A 17,540-nucleotide genomic window follows, 5' to 3' on the forward strand; every position below is an offset into this window, starting at 1 on the left:
TATGATGCAATGTGCGTGTGTGTTTTCTTGTGTTTTTTTTTTTTTTTTTTGATTGATTGAAGGTTTTCGGTCTTAGGTAACTACCTCCCACTGAGAGAATCAGCTTTTTACACACACCACTAATTATCCTTAATAAAGGTGAGCTGCAGCTTTCAGCAGACGACTAACCTCATTTTACCGACACTTACCACATCAGTCACAATACACACCATTAAAGAGGAACTTTTTAATATCTCAAACTCTCAGTTTCATTTCCATTTATAGAAGTCTACAGTATATAACTTAAAAACTCAGTCACTGACCTGCATTCTTATTTACCTTTTAACTCTAAAAGGCCTATCATTTAAAGGTGCAGTAGGTGATCTTCCACAATGCCAACAGCTTAGCATAAATCTCTGAATCACAGTCCCTCCCCTGCCGTCCAGAGGCACGCCTCCTGAAACAAGAGCATGTGCACCTTAAAGATGACAGTAAACTCTCTCTCTCTCCTGTGTTAAAAGCGACTAGTGCTTGCCTTGTCTGGCGGCGTGCAGGAGTTACACTCATTACTAAGCCAAACTGACATGCTATTTCAGAGCGAATATTTAGAGTTGCATGGTAAACAATACAGGGAGAGACTAGGCAGAATAGCGGTATTTACTTTTGTTGTTAAACCAATTAAAATATACATTATCGATGCTGTAAAAGGTCCCTTATGAAACTGAAAATAGTCTTATCTATCTTTCACCGGAAGATTTTAGTGGCTGAACAACACTTCTGTGAAGATATAACCCAATTGTAACAACATCATCCAACGTTACATCAGCTTTGCGTGAAGCTAAAATAGTTTTAAAACAAAACATTACCTGTCTAGGAGAAATCCTTCTGCCATAGTTTCATCCTTTCTCCAGCGTGCAAATGTAACTCCAATGTTGATTCAGGTTTTTAAAAAGTTTTGATTCAGCATGTTTTTGCAGATCCGTCTATGCACAAACAGCGGTCGGCGGAGCTTTGACAGTTTGACCTACTTATCGGAATTATGGGAGATGTTGACCCAATTCTATTAAATTGGATGAACCATTTTTTAGTTTTATGCCTTACCCAAAATATAAAAATACATATAAATACATTTAGATCATTTACTTTAATCGTTAAAATTGGAATGTAAAGAGACTTTCAACCAGCACAACAACAAATGTTTCTGAAGACGATCACCTACTGCACCTTAAAGTTTCTAAAGTATGTAAGGAATAGTAATAAATAAAATAAAATAAAATAATGAATGATCAATGGACCTCCACAAACACTATAGACAATGGAAATCCATCATTTGGGACTGAAATCACGCTCATAGATGTGGTGTAGTAATAAATAGATTTTTTTTTTTTTTATGTAAGATGAATTGTAAGTGGGGTGAGCTTTGATGACAGTCGTATAACTTGTACTTTTGATGTTGATACTTAAAGTTATACTCATGTTGTACAATATGCCATAATCTTTTAAAAACATGTCTGTCCGTCTGTATGCTGGCATTGAGTTTGATGGGTTTGGAAGGGATGAAGAGGGTTTGGGGTTGGGGGGGTTGGGGGTCTGGCTGAACTCCAGAGTGGGTTTACTGCTTTCATATTCCCTTTTGGAATTCTTGAGGTTTGAAACTCTTCCCAAAGCCTGGAGCTAATTTAGTTGTAAGCTTTTCCTTCTAATTCCTTGAGACTAATTACAGCCCAATTCCCGCAATTAAATCGATAAACTCCTCTGTGCTCTGCTAGGCCTGCCAACTGAACAAGCTTCTCTTCTCTTCTCTTCTCTTCTCTTCTCTTCTCTTCTCTTCTCTTCTCTTCTCTTCTCTTCTCAATTGTTTTAATGTCATGTTTTCTTTGGAAATGTTTATCTGTGGCTTTCTGATTGGGCTAATCAAATATGTCAATGCATGTGATTTGTAGGAGAAAATTGACGAGTATATTAGCCGAAATTCACTCAGAGCTTTCTTTAAACTTAAAAATGGAGGTTTTAAAATTATGTTGATCATATGTTATTGCTTGAAACAATTTGACATTTAAAATGGGATCCTTTGTGTTGTAGAAGAAAAGCTGCATTTTTTTCTTGTTAACCCATTTAAGCCCATAAACCAAAGTTCACAGCTGCCATTTTCCTTTCATAAGTAATTTTCTACATGCTATCTATGTTTAATTCCTTAATGACATGCAAACAAACAATCAAATAAAAGATTTCAAGAAAGAAAAAAAATAACTTTTTTATTTTCTTCCTGCCACATGAGGCACCTCAAATTCCAGGATGCAAAATGGAGGCAATCCCTCCTAATTAAAGGCAATTTTCATGTTAATAAAAATATTTTTTTTGTTAACAAATATATATCAACATAATCATGAAGGTTTTTAAATTCATCCAAACAAAACAAATATTTTAAGATATCTATATTTTTGTATATAGTTTGTCAAATTTTTAGGCGGCAACTATAGTTGCCGGTGGGCAAATACGTTGTAAGTACATAAAAAATGGCAAATTAGGGAATAATGTGTTAATAAGTTAATAAATCAAGGTTATTGGTCTTGTTTAATGTTTTTTTTTTTTTTTTGCTTTCATAATAATCAATTTAAAAATAACCCTTTAACTAATGTCTTTACTTTAAAGTACTTTTATTATACATAATTTCATAGAAAAATTTACTTCTCCTGGTCCCTCTCCCACAAAGATATAAAGTAACACAGAAAATAATGAACTCCTGCTTTTAAAAAAGCAGAATCAAAGAAGAAAAACACAAAACTACAATCATATTTAGTTCTAAACTAAGGCCCTGCTGTCCACACAGACATGGGTATTGCCTAAATCACTGCATTTTCTAGATGGTATCAACAAATTATCAGTTCATTTAAACCCAAAATATTGAAATAATTATAATTATTAACTTTTTTCTTTTTCTTTCTTTTTGACACACAATTGTCTGTTGGGGAAACTAGTGTGTGTTTCATCACTGTAAGACAAATGGATTAGTTTTTTGTGTTTTCATATTCATAAAACTATTTGATAAATCATTTCTGGGGGTTCATATCAAATGGTTTTCTCATTTTAATCATAATAAATGTGTTTATGAATATGAATTGATCTGTTGAAAGCAGTTGTTTTAAGTTAAGATGCCAAATGTTCTCCTCCTATACAATTTTTACATTGAACGGTGATTACAACCTATTTACCAACCGGCAACTATAGTTGCTGCATATTCAAATGTGATTTTCTTGAAAAAAATAAAACTTGTTCATAGGACACTATTAACAAGTATTTATGCATAAAACCATTAAAAAAAAATATGGGCAGAAATGGTGTAAGATAATGCAAGGCTTTTGTTATTGTTAAATGGATGACATTTAATTTTGTGTGTATTGTTTTTGTATATTATTATAATTATTATGAAATGATATTAAATCTCTTGTTGTCGTTTTATCAGTTTTTTATCCAAAAGTGAGCAATTAAACATATTTACGAATATAAAAGAAATCTTAAAATATTTCAATATCTATTTTCAAAACTTGCAATGTAGTAAACATTACACCACAAATGCCTTGTCTTCAACTCAACTTGCAATGAACCCCAAATATTCCTTTAAAAGGAAAACGGCCTTTAGTACAGAACCCTAAAAATAACCTTTAACCCAGACCTAAATTCTTCGACGTCCTCCATGCCTTTCTCATGCTTTTCCTTTCTCATTTTGAAATTTATCACTCCTGGCAAGGATGGGGCGTTTGCCTGTGGAGACGTCCAAAGGTCGAGCAGATGTTCCTCATGGTACTGGCTCATGCGTCTCTGGTCCTTCAGCACGTCATACACCTCTCTCTTTATCTCTCCTACTTCACCTCTTCTGTCTGTCGCTGCACAATAGCCACAGAACTCTGACTATTGTTCAGACTGTCTGGCGTTCTGCAAAGCTCGTACTGTGTGCATGGGGTCCGTCAATGCTGTGGTGTGATATAATGGTTTAATTGGGCTTGCCAGCATGGAGCTGGCTGAGCTCAGAAAGAACACCTTTGGGAGAATGAGATAGAGAGAGAGGTGAATGGAAAAAAAAAACCTCACAAGCATGGAAATGAAATGAGTCTGGGCTGTCTAGACCGTGTGCTTGGCTGTGTGGAGCTGTACGGCTGGTTTTTCAACATATGTGAATGTTTATCTCTCTGAAATGGAGCATGTGGGCCCGAGGTCCACTTGGTGCCAAAAGGGAGGACTTTTGGAGCAAAACCCACCCCAGTCAAGCAAGACAACATGCAGAGAAACTCACAATTCAATGCTTTATACGTTTGCAAGAGCGTACACTCATTTGCCAACAATCAAACTGAACTTAAACACATTTTCTTATCTTTGGTATTTTCTCTTTCTCAACCTCTATATCATGTTACTTTGATCTTTATAGTCACATTAAAGCTCGCTTAACCCTCTGTAATTGCTATAATTTTCAACTCATTCTGTAAACATAGCATTTGAAGGAATCAAGCACATATAACACATATTTAGAGTGTCCTTGATGAAAGGGTTAGCTTGCAGAAAATGCTGACAATGCTCATAAGAGTTGCTTTGACAGCTGTGAAGTTGTACTGTACAAACTGTGTTATTCTTCCTGTCCGCTACTACACTAACACTACTCTCACTTTCACTCACTTTAACTGTGTTTACATGTTGAATAAGGATCTGTTTACAATCAGAATGATAGGTCAGTCACTATGAAAAGTGGTCACATAAAAATATGGGAAAGATTCAGTGTCTGAAGGATCATTTAAAAAAAAAAATTAAATCATTTAACCACAAAAAACGTGTTTTAATCTTTAAACTTCAACTCTAGGTAGTGTATTTTCTCAATAAAATAAAGATTTAAAGTAAAATGCTGCAATAAACGTGTTGTTTGAGTAATAGTAATTTACTATATACTTTATACAGTAAGTAAAGTTTATTTATAAACTAATATTGAGAGGTTCAATTGCTTATGATTGCGTGCAGCCAGCCCCGGTTTATCCAATTTATGATTCACCAGTCAGACGATTCCTAAGCCATTATAAATACCCTAAGTTTATAACAGCCATCTTAGTTTTGAAGAATCCCCCCTTCCACCCCTACTCCTCCTCTTTTCCTAGATGTGTTGCACGGTGGCCCAGTGATTAGGACTGTTGCCTCACACTTTGCAGAATTTACACGTTCTCCCCGTGCTTATGTGAGTTTCTCCTGGGTTCCCCGGTTTCCTCTTACCCTGCAAAAACATGCAACTTAAGTTAATGGACTAATCCAAATCGCCACCATAGACATGTTCATTAGCTACTACAGCAGTGCGTTCTCGAAAAGTGTGCACTCTTGAAAATGCTGTAAAAGATTAAATAGGACATTTTGTATAATTTACTGTAAAGTAGCTGTTAAAGGGATAGTTCACCCCAAACTGAACATTCTGCCATCATTTACTCACCCTTCACAAGCTGGTTTAAGTTTATTTTTTATGTTGAACACAATATAAAAAATATATGAAGAATGTCTTTACAACAATCAGATTGTTGTCTTTACAACAATCAGAACTGCAAACTATGTACATGTACTGTAATACATTATAAGGGTTACAAAAGTAAAAGAACACATATTTTTTTGTGTTGAGGCTCCATCTTTAAATGTATGTTGACCATTAAAAAGTGAAAATAATAATAATGCAATAAAACAATTAATAAAAAAAAACTGTAAATAAAACTCAGTAAAAGATACATTTAAGTGTAGCACGCTATACAATACAGCATATATGGCAAATGCTGCATTTAGTGCACAGAGTGGAAACACTGCATACTGCTTGACATAAAGTATTTGAACCCCTTAAATCCTGACTTTGATGGTCTGCATTGCTTCTACACGTGTGAAAGTGTGTACATATGTTGTCTATAAGGATAATCTCAGCCGTGTGCCGTCCATTCCAGAAAGCTCCTGCCCTATCCTCTGATGCACAGCAGTGTGTTATATAAACAGAGGGAAGCAGACACCTTATTTTGTAAGAAGACCATGTGTGAAAATATGGAGCACACATTCGAAGAGGCTTTCAGAAAACCATCAGGATAGAGTGTTAAAGATGTGTTTTGGCAGAGATCGCGTGGAAGGTTTCATTTTGGAAAGGCATGTTGTGATCTGCTTTTTCCTTTCCTCTCGAAATCTGTAGTTTTGCCCTTAAATTTTATTACCTCAGACTTTCTGCCTGTAAAACGGGATGTGCATATCAGTGCTTTGAGTTTTATTGGCCCGTCTTCATCAACAGAGGGATCTTTGTCTATTGAACTGTTAAGGGGGAAAAACACAAGTTCACATTAAAGGTTTGTATTGTACATCTTGGTGGCTCTGACTTCAAAAAGAAAAAAAAATCAAGTTTATTTCAATTGAGGATACTTCATCAAATTTGGAAACGATTATATAGATGTTTAGTTATTGAAAACTGAAATCATTCATTTGACACAACGTGGCACTGTAAAAAAAGAAGAAGAAGAAACTAACAGACGCTAACAGTTTTATTTTGTTGTTTTCTTAGGTTGCAGAGGGATCTGAAGTGCACTTTGAGGTTGGGAATTTCTCAAAGTCGTGTGAAGTGAAGGTGGAAACTCTTCCTCATGGCAATGAGCATCTGCTTAATTGGGCTCATCACCGCTACACTGCAGTTACATCTTTCAGTGAGCTCAGGATGGCCCATGACATCTACATCAAGGTTGGAGAAGGTATGTAAGCGCAATTTATTTTTATTTGCTTTTTTGTACAAAATGTTTGTGTTCCTCAAAACAATTGGTATCTATTTATTTATTTATTTATTTATTTATTTATTTGTTGGTTGTTTGTTTGTTTTTTTTGTTTAATTAATGTATTTATTTAATTATTGTCTCCACAATTTTATTCTCTTTTGTATTTATACTACACAAATGATTTTAATTTAATCATTTAATCATTCAATTTAAATGTATTCAAAATACTAAATAGTTTTATTTATATACAGATTTCTTTAAGTATTCTTAACCTTTTTATGTTATCCCATCATTAAATTTCACAATTATTTTATTTTTGCTACAGAAATGAAAACATTATGAAAACAGCTTTGTTCAAGGTGTGAAGAAAAATTTCTGATATAATAACAGATTCACAAAAGTTCATTTGAATGAAAACATAATCTAGTTTAATTTGACAATTTCATAATAATTTTAAAATAAATAAAATATCACCAAATTTAGTTTTTCTTCAATATTCCAATCCAACATGAAAAATAAATTTTAGTATCACTTTATTCAAAACCCTAAATGCATAAAATATTTTAGTATAATCGTGTAGTATATATTTGTTCTAAATAATAAAAAATATAGTATAAACTTTTAAATATATTACAGTAATTGATTTAATGAATAATACGTATTTGTTGAGTTATAGATTTGCTAAACACAAATATTTTGCATTGAGACTTTTTAAAGGGGTGGTCCACTACGATATCATGTTTTAAACTTCAGTTAATGTGTAATGTAGCTGTGTGAACATAATCAACATCTCTGAATGTAAGTTTAATGGAAAGGGAGACATGGATTTTACAGAGTTAGCTTAGCAAAACCTACAGCGAATTAATTTGGGGACTACAAAAAATACTTATGGCTAGTGAGATCGCAAAGAATTGGACAAAGAAATGCTTCCAAAATCTCTCCCACTTCAGTGCTGGATTCGGTTAAAAAATTCCTCCAACCGACAAGCAGAATTTGAAGCATAACATTTTCCATGCATCTCAAATAACAAACTCACAAAAGATATGAGAACATACTTACACAAGCTTATTTTAGAAAGCATGAGGTGAGTGTGAGGTGTGCTCAGGCATGTGCTCATAATTTTTGTCTGATTAAGGCAGCTAATGCTGCTAGCATCTGCTCTGACTGACTGTTTACACATCGCTTATGCGTATGCTTATAGGGGAATGATGTGACGTGGTGACGCGGAGCCGATCCACGAATCACACCATGTTATGTTAGCTGACCAATCAGAGCCTCTTTAGGGCGGCCCTTTCGAAAGAACTTGGAAATATGACAGTCGTTTACATGTTAGCTGAGTAGCTGTATATAATCAAAGTAAGATATATGAAAAAATAATGTGATTTTCTACAAATGAAGCATGAGCACACATGGCTTTGCATCTTATAAACACAAAAAAACCTTAAAAATACACTGTGGATCACCCCTTTAAGTAAAGTTAAATTGTTTTAAGGGTAATGTTTGAAAATGTTTATAAATGTTATTTTTGTTGCCAAGCCACATTTTCAGCTCCCTCTGAACTTCAATCACAACCATGCCAATTCACTCTCAAAGAAGCCTATTGACTGTGTGTAGTAACTGGACCCATGGGTAATAAAGCAAAGCCACCTCAACATCATTCTGATTTCCACAGGGCAACATTCACTTTCATTTAAAAACAACCTGCCAAAATCTGCGGACTCGTTAAATGGCAGATTTTCTTCCTGTCTTTCATTTGTAATCAGTTGATTTGCTTACACTATGTGTCAGTCTCCTGAACAGCAGAGAGTTGGAGAATTGATGGAAAGGCAGAGTAAACATACGGGAAGAGTTTCAGACGGATGCTCTGACTGCCAGCTTGTGCGTACGGGCCTTTGGCCAAACCTGAAGCCTTTCTCAACAGTCCTTTTAAAAACAGTAGAAAGGGAGAGAATAGCACACCAAAAAGAAGTAGAGATGGTTTGGCTAAAAGGGAATATAGAAAACAGCACAAAAAATAAAGCTAAAAACAGAAAGTGCAAATATAAAGCATTACCAGGAAACCCTGTGAGATTTTGCTAAAGAAAGTATCCTAGCCATCTGCCCACATGGAAGACAATTGGCTTATTCTCAAAGGGATCTGATTTGAAACCAACTGTTACAATGTGATTTGATGTTTTAGTATGACAGGGCTGCCATATTTAATTAGAGTTTGTTGACCGAGGGTTTGAAATATGCACTATTAGCAGAGCAATCTGCAAAAAATAGCTTGAAGAAAGAACACATTGTGCTGTTGGGATAATGTGCCTCAAGAAAACATTGCCAACAGCATAAAACCACTGCTGCAGGTCTGTATTACCCAACAGTATATCCATGTGTGACAGCCTCTGTTGGTAATCATTATATCCACACTCAACCACTGACAAGAAGATGCAAAAGCTCGTTGATTTTTCAGACCAGGTCTACTTTCTTTCAATCAACAAAGGTCGCATCACACACTTTTACACAGAAGTCTTTAAAAACATGTGTGCAGGGACACCTTTCATTATCCTGGTCATTACTTTTGTAACTGCTGGTGATTTATTGCACATTAGCTTCTATTAAATTTTTTATACATTTAAACTGGTGTGATCAGTCTTGTCTGGTCCTTTGATCACACCAGTGTGATTAGAACATACAGTGCATCCCGTGAACAAGTGCTTAATTCAAATCTGCATTTGGAAATCAAGAAATTCACACAATGTGCTTGTCATAAATCACTATTTATCAGTGTTTTTAAACAAAATAACATTTATTTTAGATTATTTTAGACAACTAAATACACATAAGCACTAGCGAAACTGTTAGGTGTATGGAAAGGAGATTAAGTAAAGACTCAAAAAAAACAAAACAAAAAAAACAACAACAACAAACTACCCTGTGAAGAAATTGCAGGTAAACAGATAATAAAACTTGACTAGACAGGCTGGCTAGATAAGACTGGACAAGGCATACACATGAGGGATGAAAGATGACAGATCAGTCTAAGACAGAGAGCACTGGGAGAATAAATAGGAGCATATGATGGTGAAGCATAAACAGGTGAAATTGACAAACACAAATTGGGATAACAAGCTGAGTGGGTCTAGACAATAGATAGCAAAGCACATGGCACAAAGATACAAAACCAAAAGCCCCTTGAAGCAAAATACAAATGCCACCAGCTACATTTAAACCTGAGTCAAATGCTTCACACAACTCTAACACAAGACTATAGGCTGAATGCAAGACAATAGCCCCTTTCACACATACAGACCTTTCCGGAAAATTACCGGAAATTTTCCGGAAAGGGTGCATGCGTGAACAGGCCCTTTTTGAAAATACCGGTAAATTAGTTCTGGCTATTTTCCAGAAAGAGAAGTTGTAACATTACCGGTTATTTGCCGGAATGCTGCGCTGTATGAATGCAGAAGGAAGATTGCCAGAAAGAACGCCTGCACATCTAGAACGTGCTGACCTGAGACGTCTGCTTTAGCCAATCAGAACAGTCAGACGCATTTAAGTCCGTGCGGTTTATGAGAATAAAAGCCTTTGAATATTTTCCCAGACGCATTTAGCTGCTAGAAGTTAGTCAGATAACGTTTATATGTTCTTCTTAATGCCAACTGTGTAAATCATCATCGATAAGATGCTTATGATAATCCGCTGTTTGTTTACCTTCAAGCTTTGCGTGTGCCTGTGAAACAGCCTGTGAGCGCCCGCACACACACATATTATGAACATCTCGACATGCGAAAGTGATCCTCCATATATTTTCATCGAAGTTGTTCACAATACTGATCATCCACAGAGTTTGTAATGTAGTCAAATGTTTACAAATACAAGCGCAGCCGTTTTAAGCTCATTTGTGAATGATGTCAGAATTTACCGGTATTTTGGAATGAATGTGTGAACAACGCTTTTTTTGAATATACCGTTTAAGCCGTTCCGGAAATTTTCCAGATATTTACCGGTATCACTGTGTGAAAGGGGCTATTAAGTGAACAATAAGTGAAAAAAAAAAAAAAAAAACACGTGCACTGACATATGTGGCATTGATGTTCAAATCCCAGCGCCGAACCAAAATCAAAACCAACTTGACCAAAGAAGCGAGATCGAATACCATGTGAAAAAACAAGTGTGCTACCTGAGTCTGCCCGAGATCCCCAAAAGTCACTATACCAAATGTTGATCGCCAATTATTGATCAACAGTAAAAATTGGAAAATTATAATGCAATAAAGTAATCAAAATTGTTTATTCTCAAAAAGACATGGTGCAAGGGGATCAGCCTTAAAACCAACTGTTGGACTTTGATATGATGTATCAGTCAGACAACGCTGCCACATTTAAATAGAGTTTGTTGTTTACTAGTTGAGGGCATGAAAGAAAGAAAGCAGAGGCAGACACTTGCAAATATGCGCCATTAGCGGAGCAGGCTGAAAGAATTGTTTGAAGAAAGGACAGATCTGGCTGTGTGTTTCTTCCATCGTGTTTCCCCCGCTGAGTTCAAGGCCAAACCAGCAACACGTCTGACTTCAGCATCCATCAGCTGTCAGCTTGCCCAGTCACACTGCTGGTGCTCATTTTTCAGTCCGTAAAAAAAACAAAAAAACATGAGATTCCGATACTAGAAGAAAGAAATGACTGTATCACTCCAAGTACACTTTCCAGTCTCTTGAGATTGTTTTGGTAGAGCTGCAGGATTAAACCTTATGTGATCTTGATCCAAGCACACACCTAATCTCAATTATAAATAGTTAATTGTGATTTGCGAATGTTTATATTAACGAATGGGAATGTGTTATCATAGTGCAATGCGATACACAGCGAATGCCCTTCCAGCTGCAACTTAACACTGGAAAACATCAATACACACTCATTCACACACAAACACTATGGCCAATTAAGCTTATTCAATTTACCTATAGTGCATGTCTTTGGACTTGTGGGTGAAACCAGAGCACCCGGAGGAAACCCACACAAACACACATGCAAACTTCACACAGAAATGCCAACTGACCCAGCCGGGGCTCAAACCAGCAACCTTCTTGCTGTGAGGTGATCATGTGCAATAAAGTATATGTCACAATCACCTGTCATCTACTTGATATGGAACCACAAATCCTGTCATGCACCACACACTCACACCTGTTCTGGTTTCCCACTGATTGCAAACACACAGCTAAAACTATTCATGGACTGATTCAAGGACTCATATATAAACAGCACACACACACACATGCACATCTTTGCTGAGTCTTGTTTATCTGTTAGTGTTACATTTCTAAGCGTTCTTTTTCTAGTCTATCCTGTGTGTTGATCCTCACCTTATCTTCCGGTTATTGATACTTTGCTGCCTGTGTTGACCACTCATCTGTTCTTTGACCACAACTTTGGATTGCTTTGCATTTACCTGTTTGACCCTGTTGACCGCTGCCTTCCTTGACCATTCTTGTAATAAACTGCACGTGGATCCTGTACTCCATTGTCCAGCGTCCATTGCATTATTCAACTCGCTATGACATACATTCCCCATTTTCTATACATTTTGCCAAAGTGTTACATTCAAATATATGTTCGACCCAGAGAGAGCAGTTCTCATGTGTTATGAAACAGCCTTAGTCTTCATTCTTTCCAAACCTGTACTATTATTTCTGTTACAAACAATCAAATTGTTGAAGTACTAAGATGATAATTTATAGACTTAATTAACAAAAGTTAACAAAAAAAGAGCCAAGCAACCAATAAAAATTAAGGTCACACATTTTTTTTTTTTTTTTAGGTTACAATTTTCGCTATTAACAAACTATGACTTTGGGCTTAATAAACTATTTGGTTGCTTGTTATTAATTATTAAGCGTATAGTTATATTTAGGTATTGTGTAAACCATTTCAATGTGGTAATGTTATTAGCCCATGAACATTTTCTGCTTGTTATCAAACTATATCATAACTGTAGCATGAGGCATTTAATCAAAACAGCTATCATAACATTATTTATCAATATGTGGCTCTTTTTGGATTCTCGGAAGCTATAGAAATAAAAAAATGTTAAACAGGAAATATGTTGGGACCATTTCTTTTGTTTACATCCCTCAAAATGGTTTATAAACAGCCAATATCATCATAATAGGGAGGTTAGGGAACTAGTTAACAGTGAGAATTGGTCCCTATAGTATTACCAAAAATAATCTTTCTAAGCAGTAAATATATCTAGTAAATTAGAATCATGGTAAATTGAGACCTATATTTCAAACAAACAAACAAACAAACAAACAAACAAACAAACAAACAAGCAAGCAAGCAAGCAAGCAAGCAAGCAAGCAAACAAACAAACAAACAAACAAACAAACAAACAGCTAAATTAAATGTGTTTATCCAGAATTGTACACCTCATATGTTTCGGTCAACCCTGTGAAACATTTGTCCCAGTGTCGTTTGAGTTTGTGATTTGGCAGCGACCCAAAAGGCAGTGTTTACCTCTACAAGAGAGTTCTGGCCTTCTTTCTCCATCTCAGGCCTTTGTAGACCGACATGAGTGCAGACATGTATCCAAACTGTTTGAGAACAGGCAATCCTCTTTCCCCCTGCACCTCATTGAGCCAGGAAGAGCTGAGAGTAAGAGATGCCAGCCTTTCATGATGACTTCACACTCATCACCCTTGCACTTTGTCCAAAAGTGCAATGGCCAAATAAGGAAGCATCTGTCTTCTGTTTCTCTGGGGCAAAGAGAACATCCACCATCTCTTTGTGAAGGAACAAAGAAAACTGGGATAGTTTTTTTTTTTCTTCCTTTTCAGAGAGTAGTTCAACTTTCTCTTTAACAAGAAACATACTGTTGAAGTCCGAATTATTAGCCCTCTGATTTATTAGCCTCCATGTTTATTTTTTCCCCATTTTATGTTTAACAGAGAGAAGATTTTTTCAACACATTTCTAAACATAATAGTCTTAATAACTGATATTTAATAAGTGATTTATGTTTGCCATTATGACTCTAAGTAATATTTTACTAGATAGTTTTCAAGACACTTCTATACTGCTTAAAGTGACATTTAAAGGCTTAACTAAGTTAATTAGGTTAACCAGGCAGGTTAGGGTAACTAGGCAAGTTATTGTAAAATGATGGTTTGTTCTGTAGACTATTGAATAAATATATAGCTTTAAGGGGCTAATAATTTTGACATCTAAATGTTTTTTATTTTTTTATTAAAAACTGCTTTTATTCTAGCCAAAATAAAACTAATAAGACTTTCTCCAGAAGAAAAACCATTATCAGCCCTACTGTGACAATTTCCTTGCTCGGTTAAACATAATTTGGGAAATAAATTAAATAAACTAATAAATAAAAGGGGGCTAATAATTCTGGCTTTAACTGTATGTATTGCCTTTTTGGTTTAATGATTAGGGTTTTGTTTACATAACATATTCAGCAAATACATACAGTATTAGTATTTTTAATAGTAGCTGATAACTGTGGCAAATTGCATGATTTAAAACAAAAACAAAATTTAGATGTGTATCTTCCTATTGTATTTAATTTTGGATTGATTGATTGACTCTTGTTTTATTTTTTTGCAAGTTTATGCACAAATATAACATAAATTAAATTATATTACAAGATACTTAATATTTACAAAAACTAATATTTATCCCAAAATAAAGAAACAAGAAAAAAGAAACAATAACATTTATAATATTAATAATAAATGTTTCTCAAACACCAAATGTTTATAGTTATTTCTGAAATATCTTGAGGCACTCAAAGCTGGATTGAATAATTCAGTTTTGCCATCATTCATTCATTTTCCTTCAGATTAGTCCCTTATTTATTAAAGGTCACCATAGCTGATTGAACCACAAACTATTCTGAAACGGATGCACATCTTTGCCATCATATGAATAAATATTTTAAGGTATTACAAAAACATGATAATGTTATAATATTTCTTAATTATAATTTTAAATAATACTGTTTTTTATCAAGTAAACACACCTTTGGTGCACATAAGATGCATTCAAAAAATGTACTGTATTTTAATGTATGATTATACTGTGCAGCCTGTTTTGATAAATTTACATCTAATTAAAATAGTTTGACCTCTGTAAATAAATAAATAAATAAATAAATAAATAAATAAATAAATAAATAAATAAATAAATAAATAAATAATAATAAAAAAATAATAATAATAAAATAATAATAAAATAAAAAATAAAAAACTGCAGCAACTGGTGAAAAGTATCATGGTGTGCTAAAACAGTTAACCATTCCAGATATAATCAAATGTAAAATATAAAGACAATAAGTGACTGTTAGAAATGTGTTTGTATTTGTCAATTCAACATTTCTGTGTTCCAAACATCCTCACCTTTGAATCTCTCATTTGTTTCAGACCCTGTGTTCTCTGAGACCTGTAAAATCGATAACAAATTCCTGTCTCTGAACTATCTGGCCAGCTACATCGAGCCCCAGCCATCCACAGGCTGTGTTCTCTCAGGTCCTGATCATGAGCAGGAGGTTCATATCATTGAGCTTCAGGCACCAAACTCCAGCAGGTAAACAGAACACTATTATCCTCTTTATTATATATTAAAACCTATACATGATAGAATATTTCAGCCAGGTAACCAATTTCAGATGTGTACTGCTGGTCTTGAGGGTTTTGACAAGTTAGTACAATTTGCTCATCCCCCAATGACGGTTGGGTTTAGGGGTGGGGTTAGGTGCCACAACTCGACTTTGTACGACTGAACTCAAACAAATTCGTACAAATTAGCCACTAAACTGGCAAAATGTAAAATACTTACATTTTCTCATGAGATCAGGCTGAATAAAACACGTCACATACACACTTTAGAAGAGATTTGATAAAGATAAATGTTGTGCAGATACTGCAAGGTTTTAAAATACAATCAGTTGTCCAATATATATATATATATATATATATATATATATATATATATATATATATATATATATATATATATATATATATATATATATATATATATATATATTGGCTTTCATTTTTGTTATTATGCTCAGAAAAATTCCTATCAATATTTATATTCATTAGACTGCATATCGGTTATCGTTGGCAAATATAAATAAATATTAGTTATCGCTATCTGCCAAGTTTCCATATTAGTTTTATATATAATATAAAATATACAATTTATTTATTATATATATATATATATATATATACATATATATATATATATATATATATATATATATATATATATATATATATATATATATATATATATATATATATATATATATATATATATATATATATATATATATATATATATATATATATATATATATATATATATATAAAATACTGCAATGAATTCCTCGCTTTGTTAAACATAATTTGTGAAATATTTGAAAAAGAAAAAAAAAATTTTAGAAGGTCTAATAATTTGAACTTCAAATTGGGCTTTAACATTATTATTTTAATTTGGACTATTTTTTAAATAATGTTTTACTGTCTGTTTGATCTGTCACATCCTAAATGAAGGCATCAGAAATTTTACCAACCCAAAACTTTGTCATGGAAGTGTATGTGATTTATTTTAGCGTTGAAAATTAACAAATAAAGTTCCTTTCCAGAGATCCATTTCAAAAAGAGGAAGTTCAAATTAGTGTATATAAAATGTGTTGTTGAACATACATTGCAGACAGAATATCTCAGTGCATATGGGTTTGTTTACTACACCAAATGATTGTATACATGTATACCTCTCTCTATTTGTCATTTCAGGTTGTCATTGTGTTTCCTTCAATTTTGCAAAGTTTATTTGGAAATAGGCAGGAATCATTGTATTGTTGATTTTGGAGAGCTATGCTGGATAAAACTCTCTCAGCCTCCAACGGTATCACTCACTGTTGCCTAATAGTGACTCAAAAAAATCAGAACAGATCTTAAGATATGCAAGCGTCAGGACGGATCCCAGCACTGCATTATGTGGTCTGTTTCACATGTGTCCAGGGTTGTTTTCTAGGAATCAATCCAGATTTTTAATCAATTGGCCAGACAAAGAATGCATGTTAAAACTGAAGTTTCATTTTTTCCAAGATACATATGACCTTCCTTTCATTGCCTCCCTCTCTCTCTCTCTCTCTCTCTCTCTCTCTCTCTCTCTCTCTCGCTCTCTCTCTCTCTCTCGTTCTTCCTCATTCTCTCTCTGAGTAGTGCATTCCAGGTGGATGTGATTGTGGATTTAAGGCCTCTGGATGGTGACATTCCACTTCATCGTGACGTCGTGTTGCTTCTGAAATGTGAGAAGTCAGTGAATTGGGTGATCAAAGCCCACAAAGTCATGGGCAAACTGGAGATTATGGTATGATTTATAAATTATACACATAGAAAAATATATGAGTTTTGTTTATTTATATTATTAAATGAATTTTAGAGCTTTGTTACATACAGTATATACTAACTAATTCATTTAAATGTGTTTGTTTGTTTGTTTGTTGTCATGAGGCGATTTTTCTCATCAAAATTACTTTATGCTGCTTTAATTAATTTTAAAACTAAAAATATGGAAAATGAGACTGTTAAATATAATAATACTTCCTGTAAGACATATCTGTTACTAAAAGTTTCTGCATTTTGTGATTCGCAAGTGTTTTCTGTTTATTTAGGGTTGTGAATTGCATTATAGAATGTTGATCTGTGCTCTGACAACTTCTGATGTTGAAAATTAAACTCTTGAGTTTAACAAAGTTATTTTGACTGATATTTTAAAAATGAGTCTGAAATGATACC

General features: G+C 34.1%; 1 protein-coding gene across 2 annotated transcripts in view; it reads left to right on the forward strand.

Moving 5' to 3' along the window:
• tgfbr3 (transforming growth factor, beta receptor III) overlaps positions 1–17,540 on the forward strand; it is a 206,811-nt gene that overhangs the window by 138,495 nt on the left and 50,776 nt on the right. For both annotated transcript variants that reach the window (NM_001311172.2, XM_073952454.1), the window contains exons 5-7: positions 6,533–6,716; positions 15,150–15,312; positions 16,965–17,112. In NM_001311172.2, coding sequence (NP_001298101.2) covers positions 6,533–6,716; positions 15,150–15,312; positions 16,965–17,112 — 495 coding nt within the window. The remainder of the gene's footprint in view (positions 1–6,532; positions 6,717–15,149; positions 15,313–16,964; positions 17,113–17,540) is intronic.

Source organism: Danio rerio, chromosome 6 (genome assembly GCF_049306965.1).
Source record: "Danio rerio strain Tuebingen ecotype United States chromosome 6, GRCz12tu, whole genome shotgun sequence".
Classification (NCBI taxonomy): domain Eukaryota; kingdom Metazoa; phylum Chordata; class Actinopteri; order Cypriniformes; family Danionidae; genus Danio; species Danio rerio.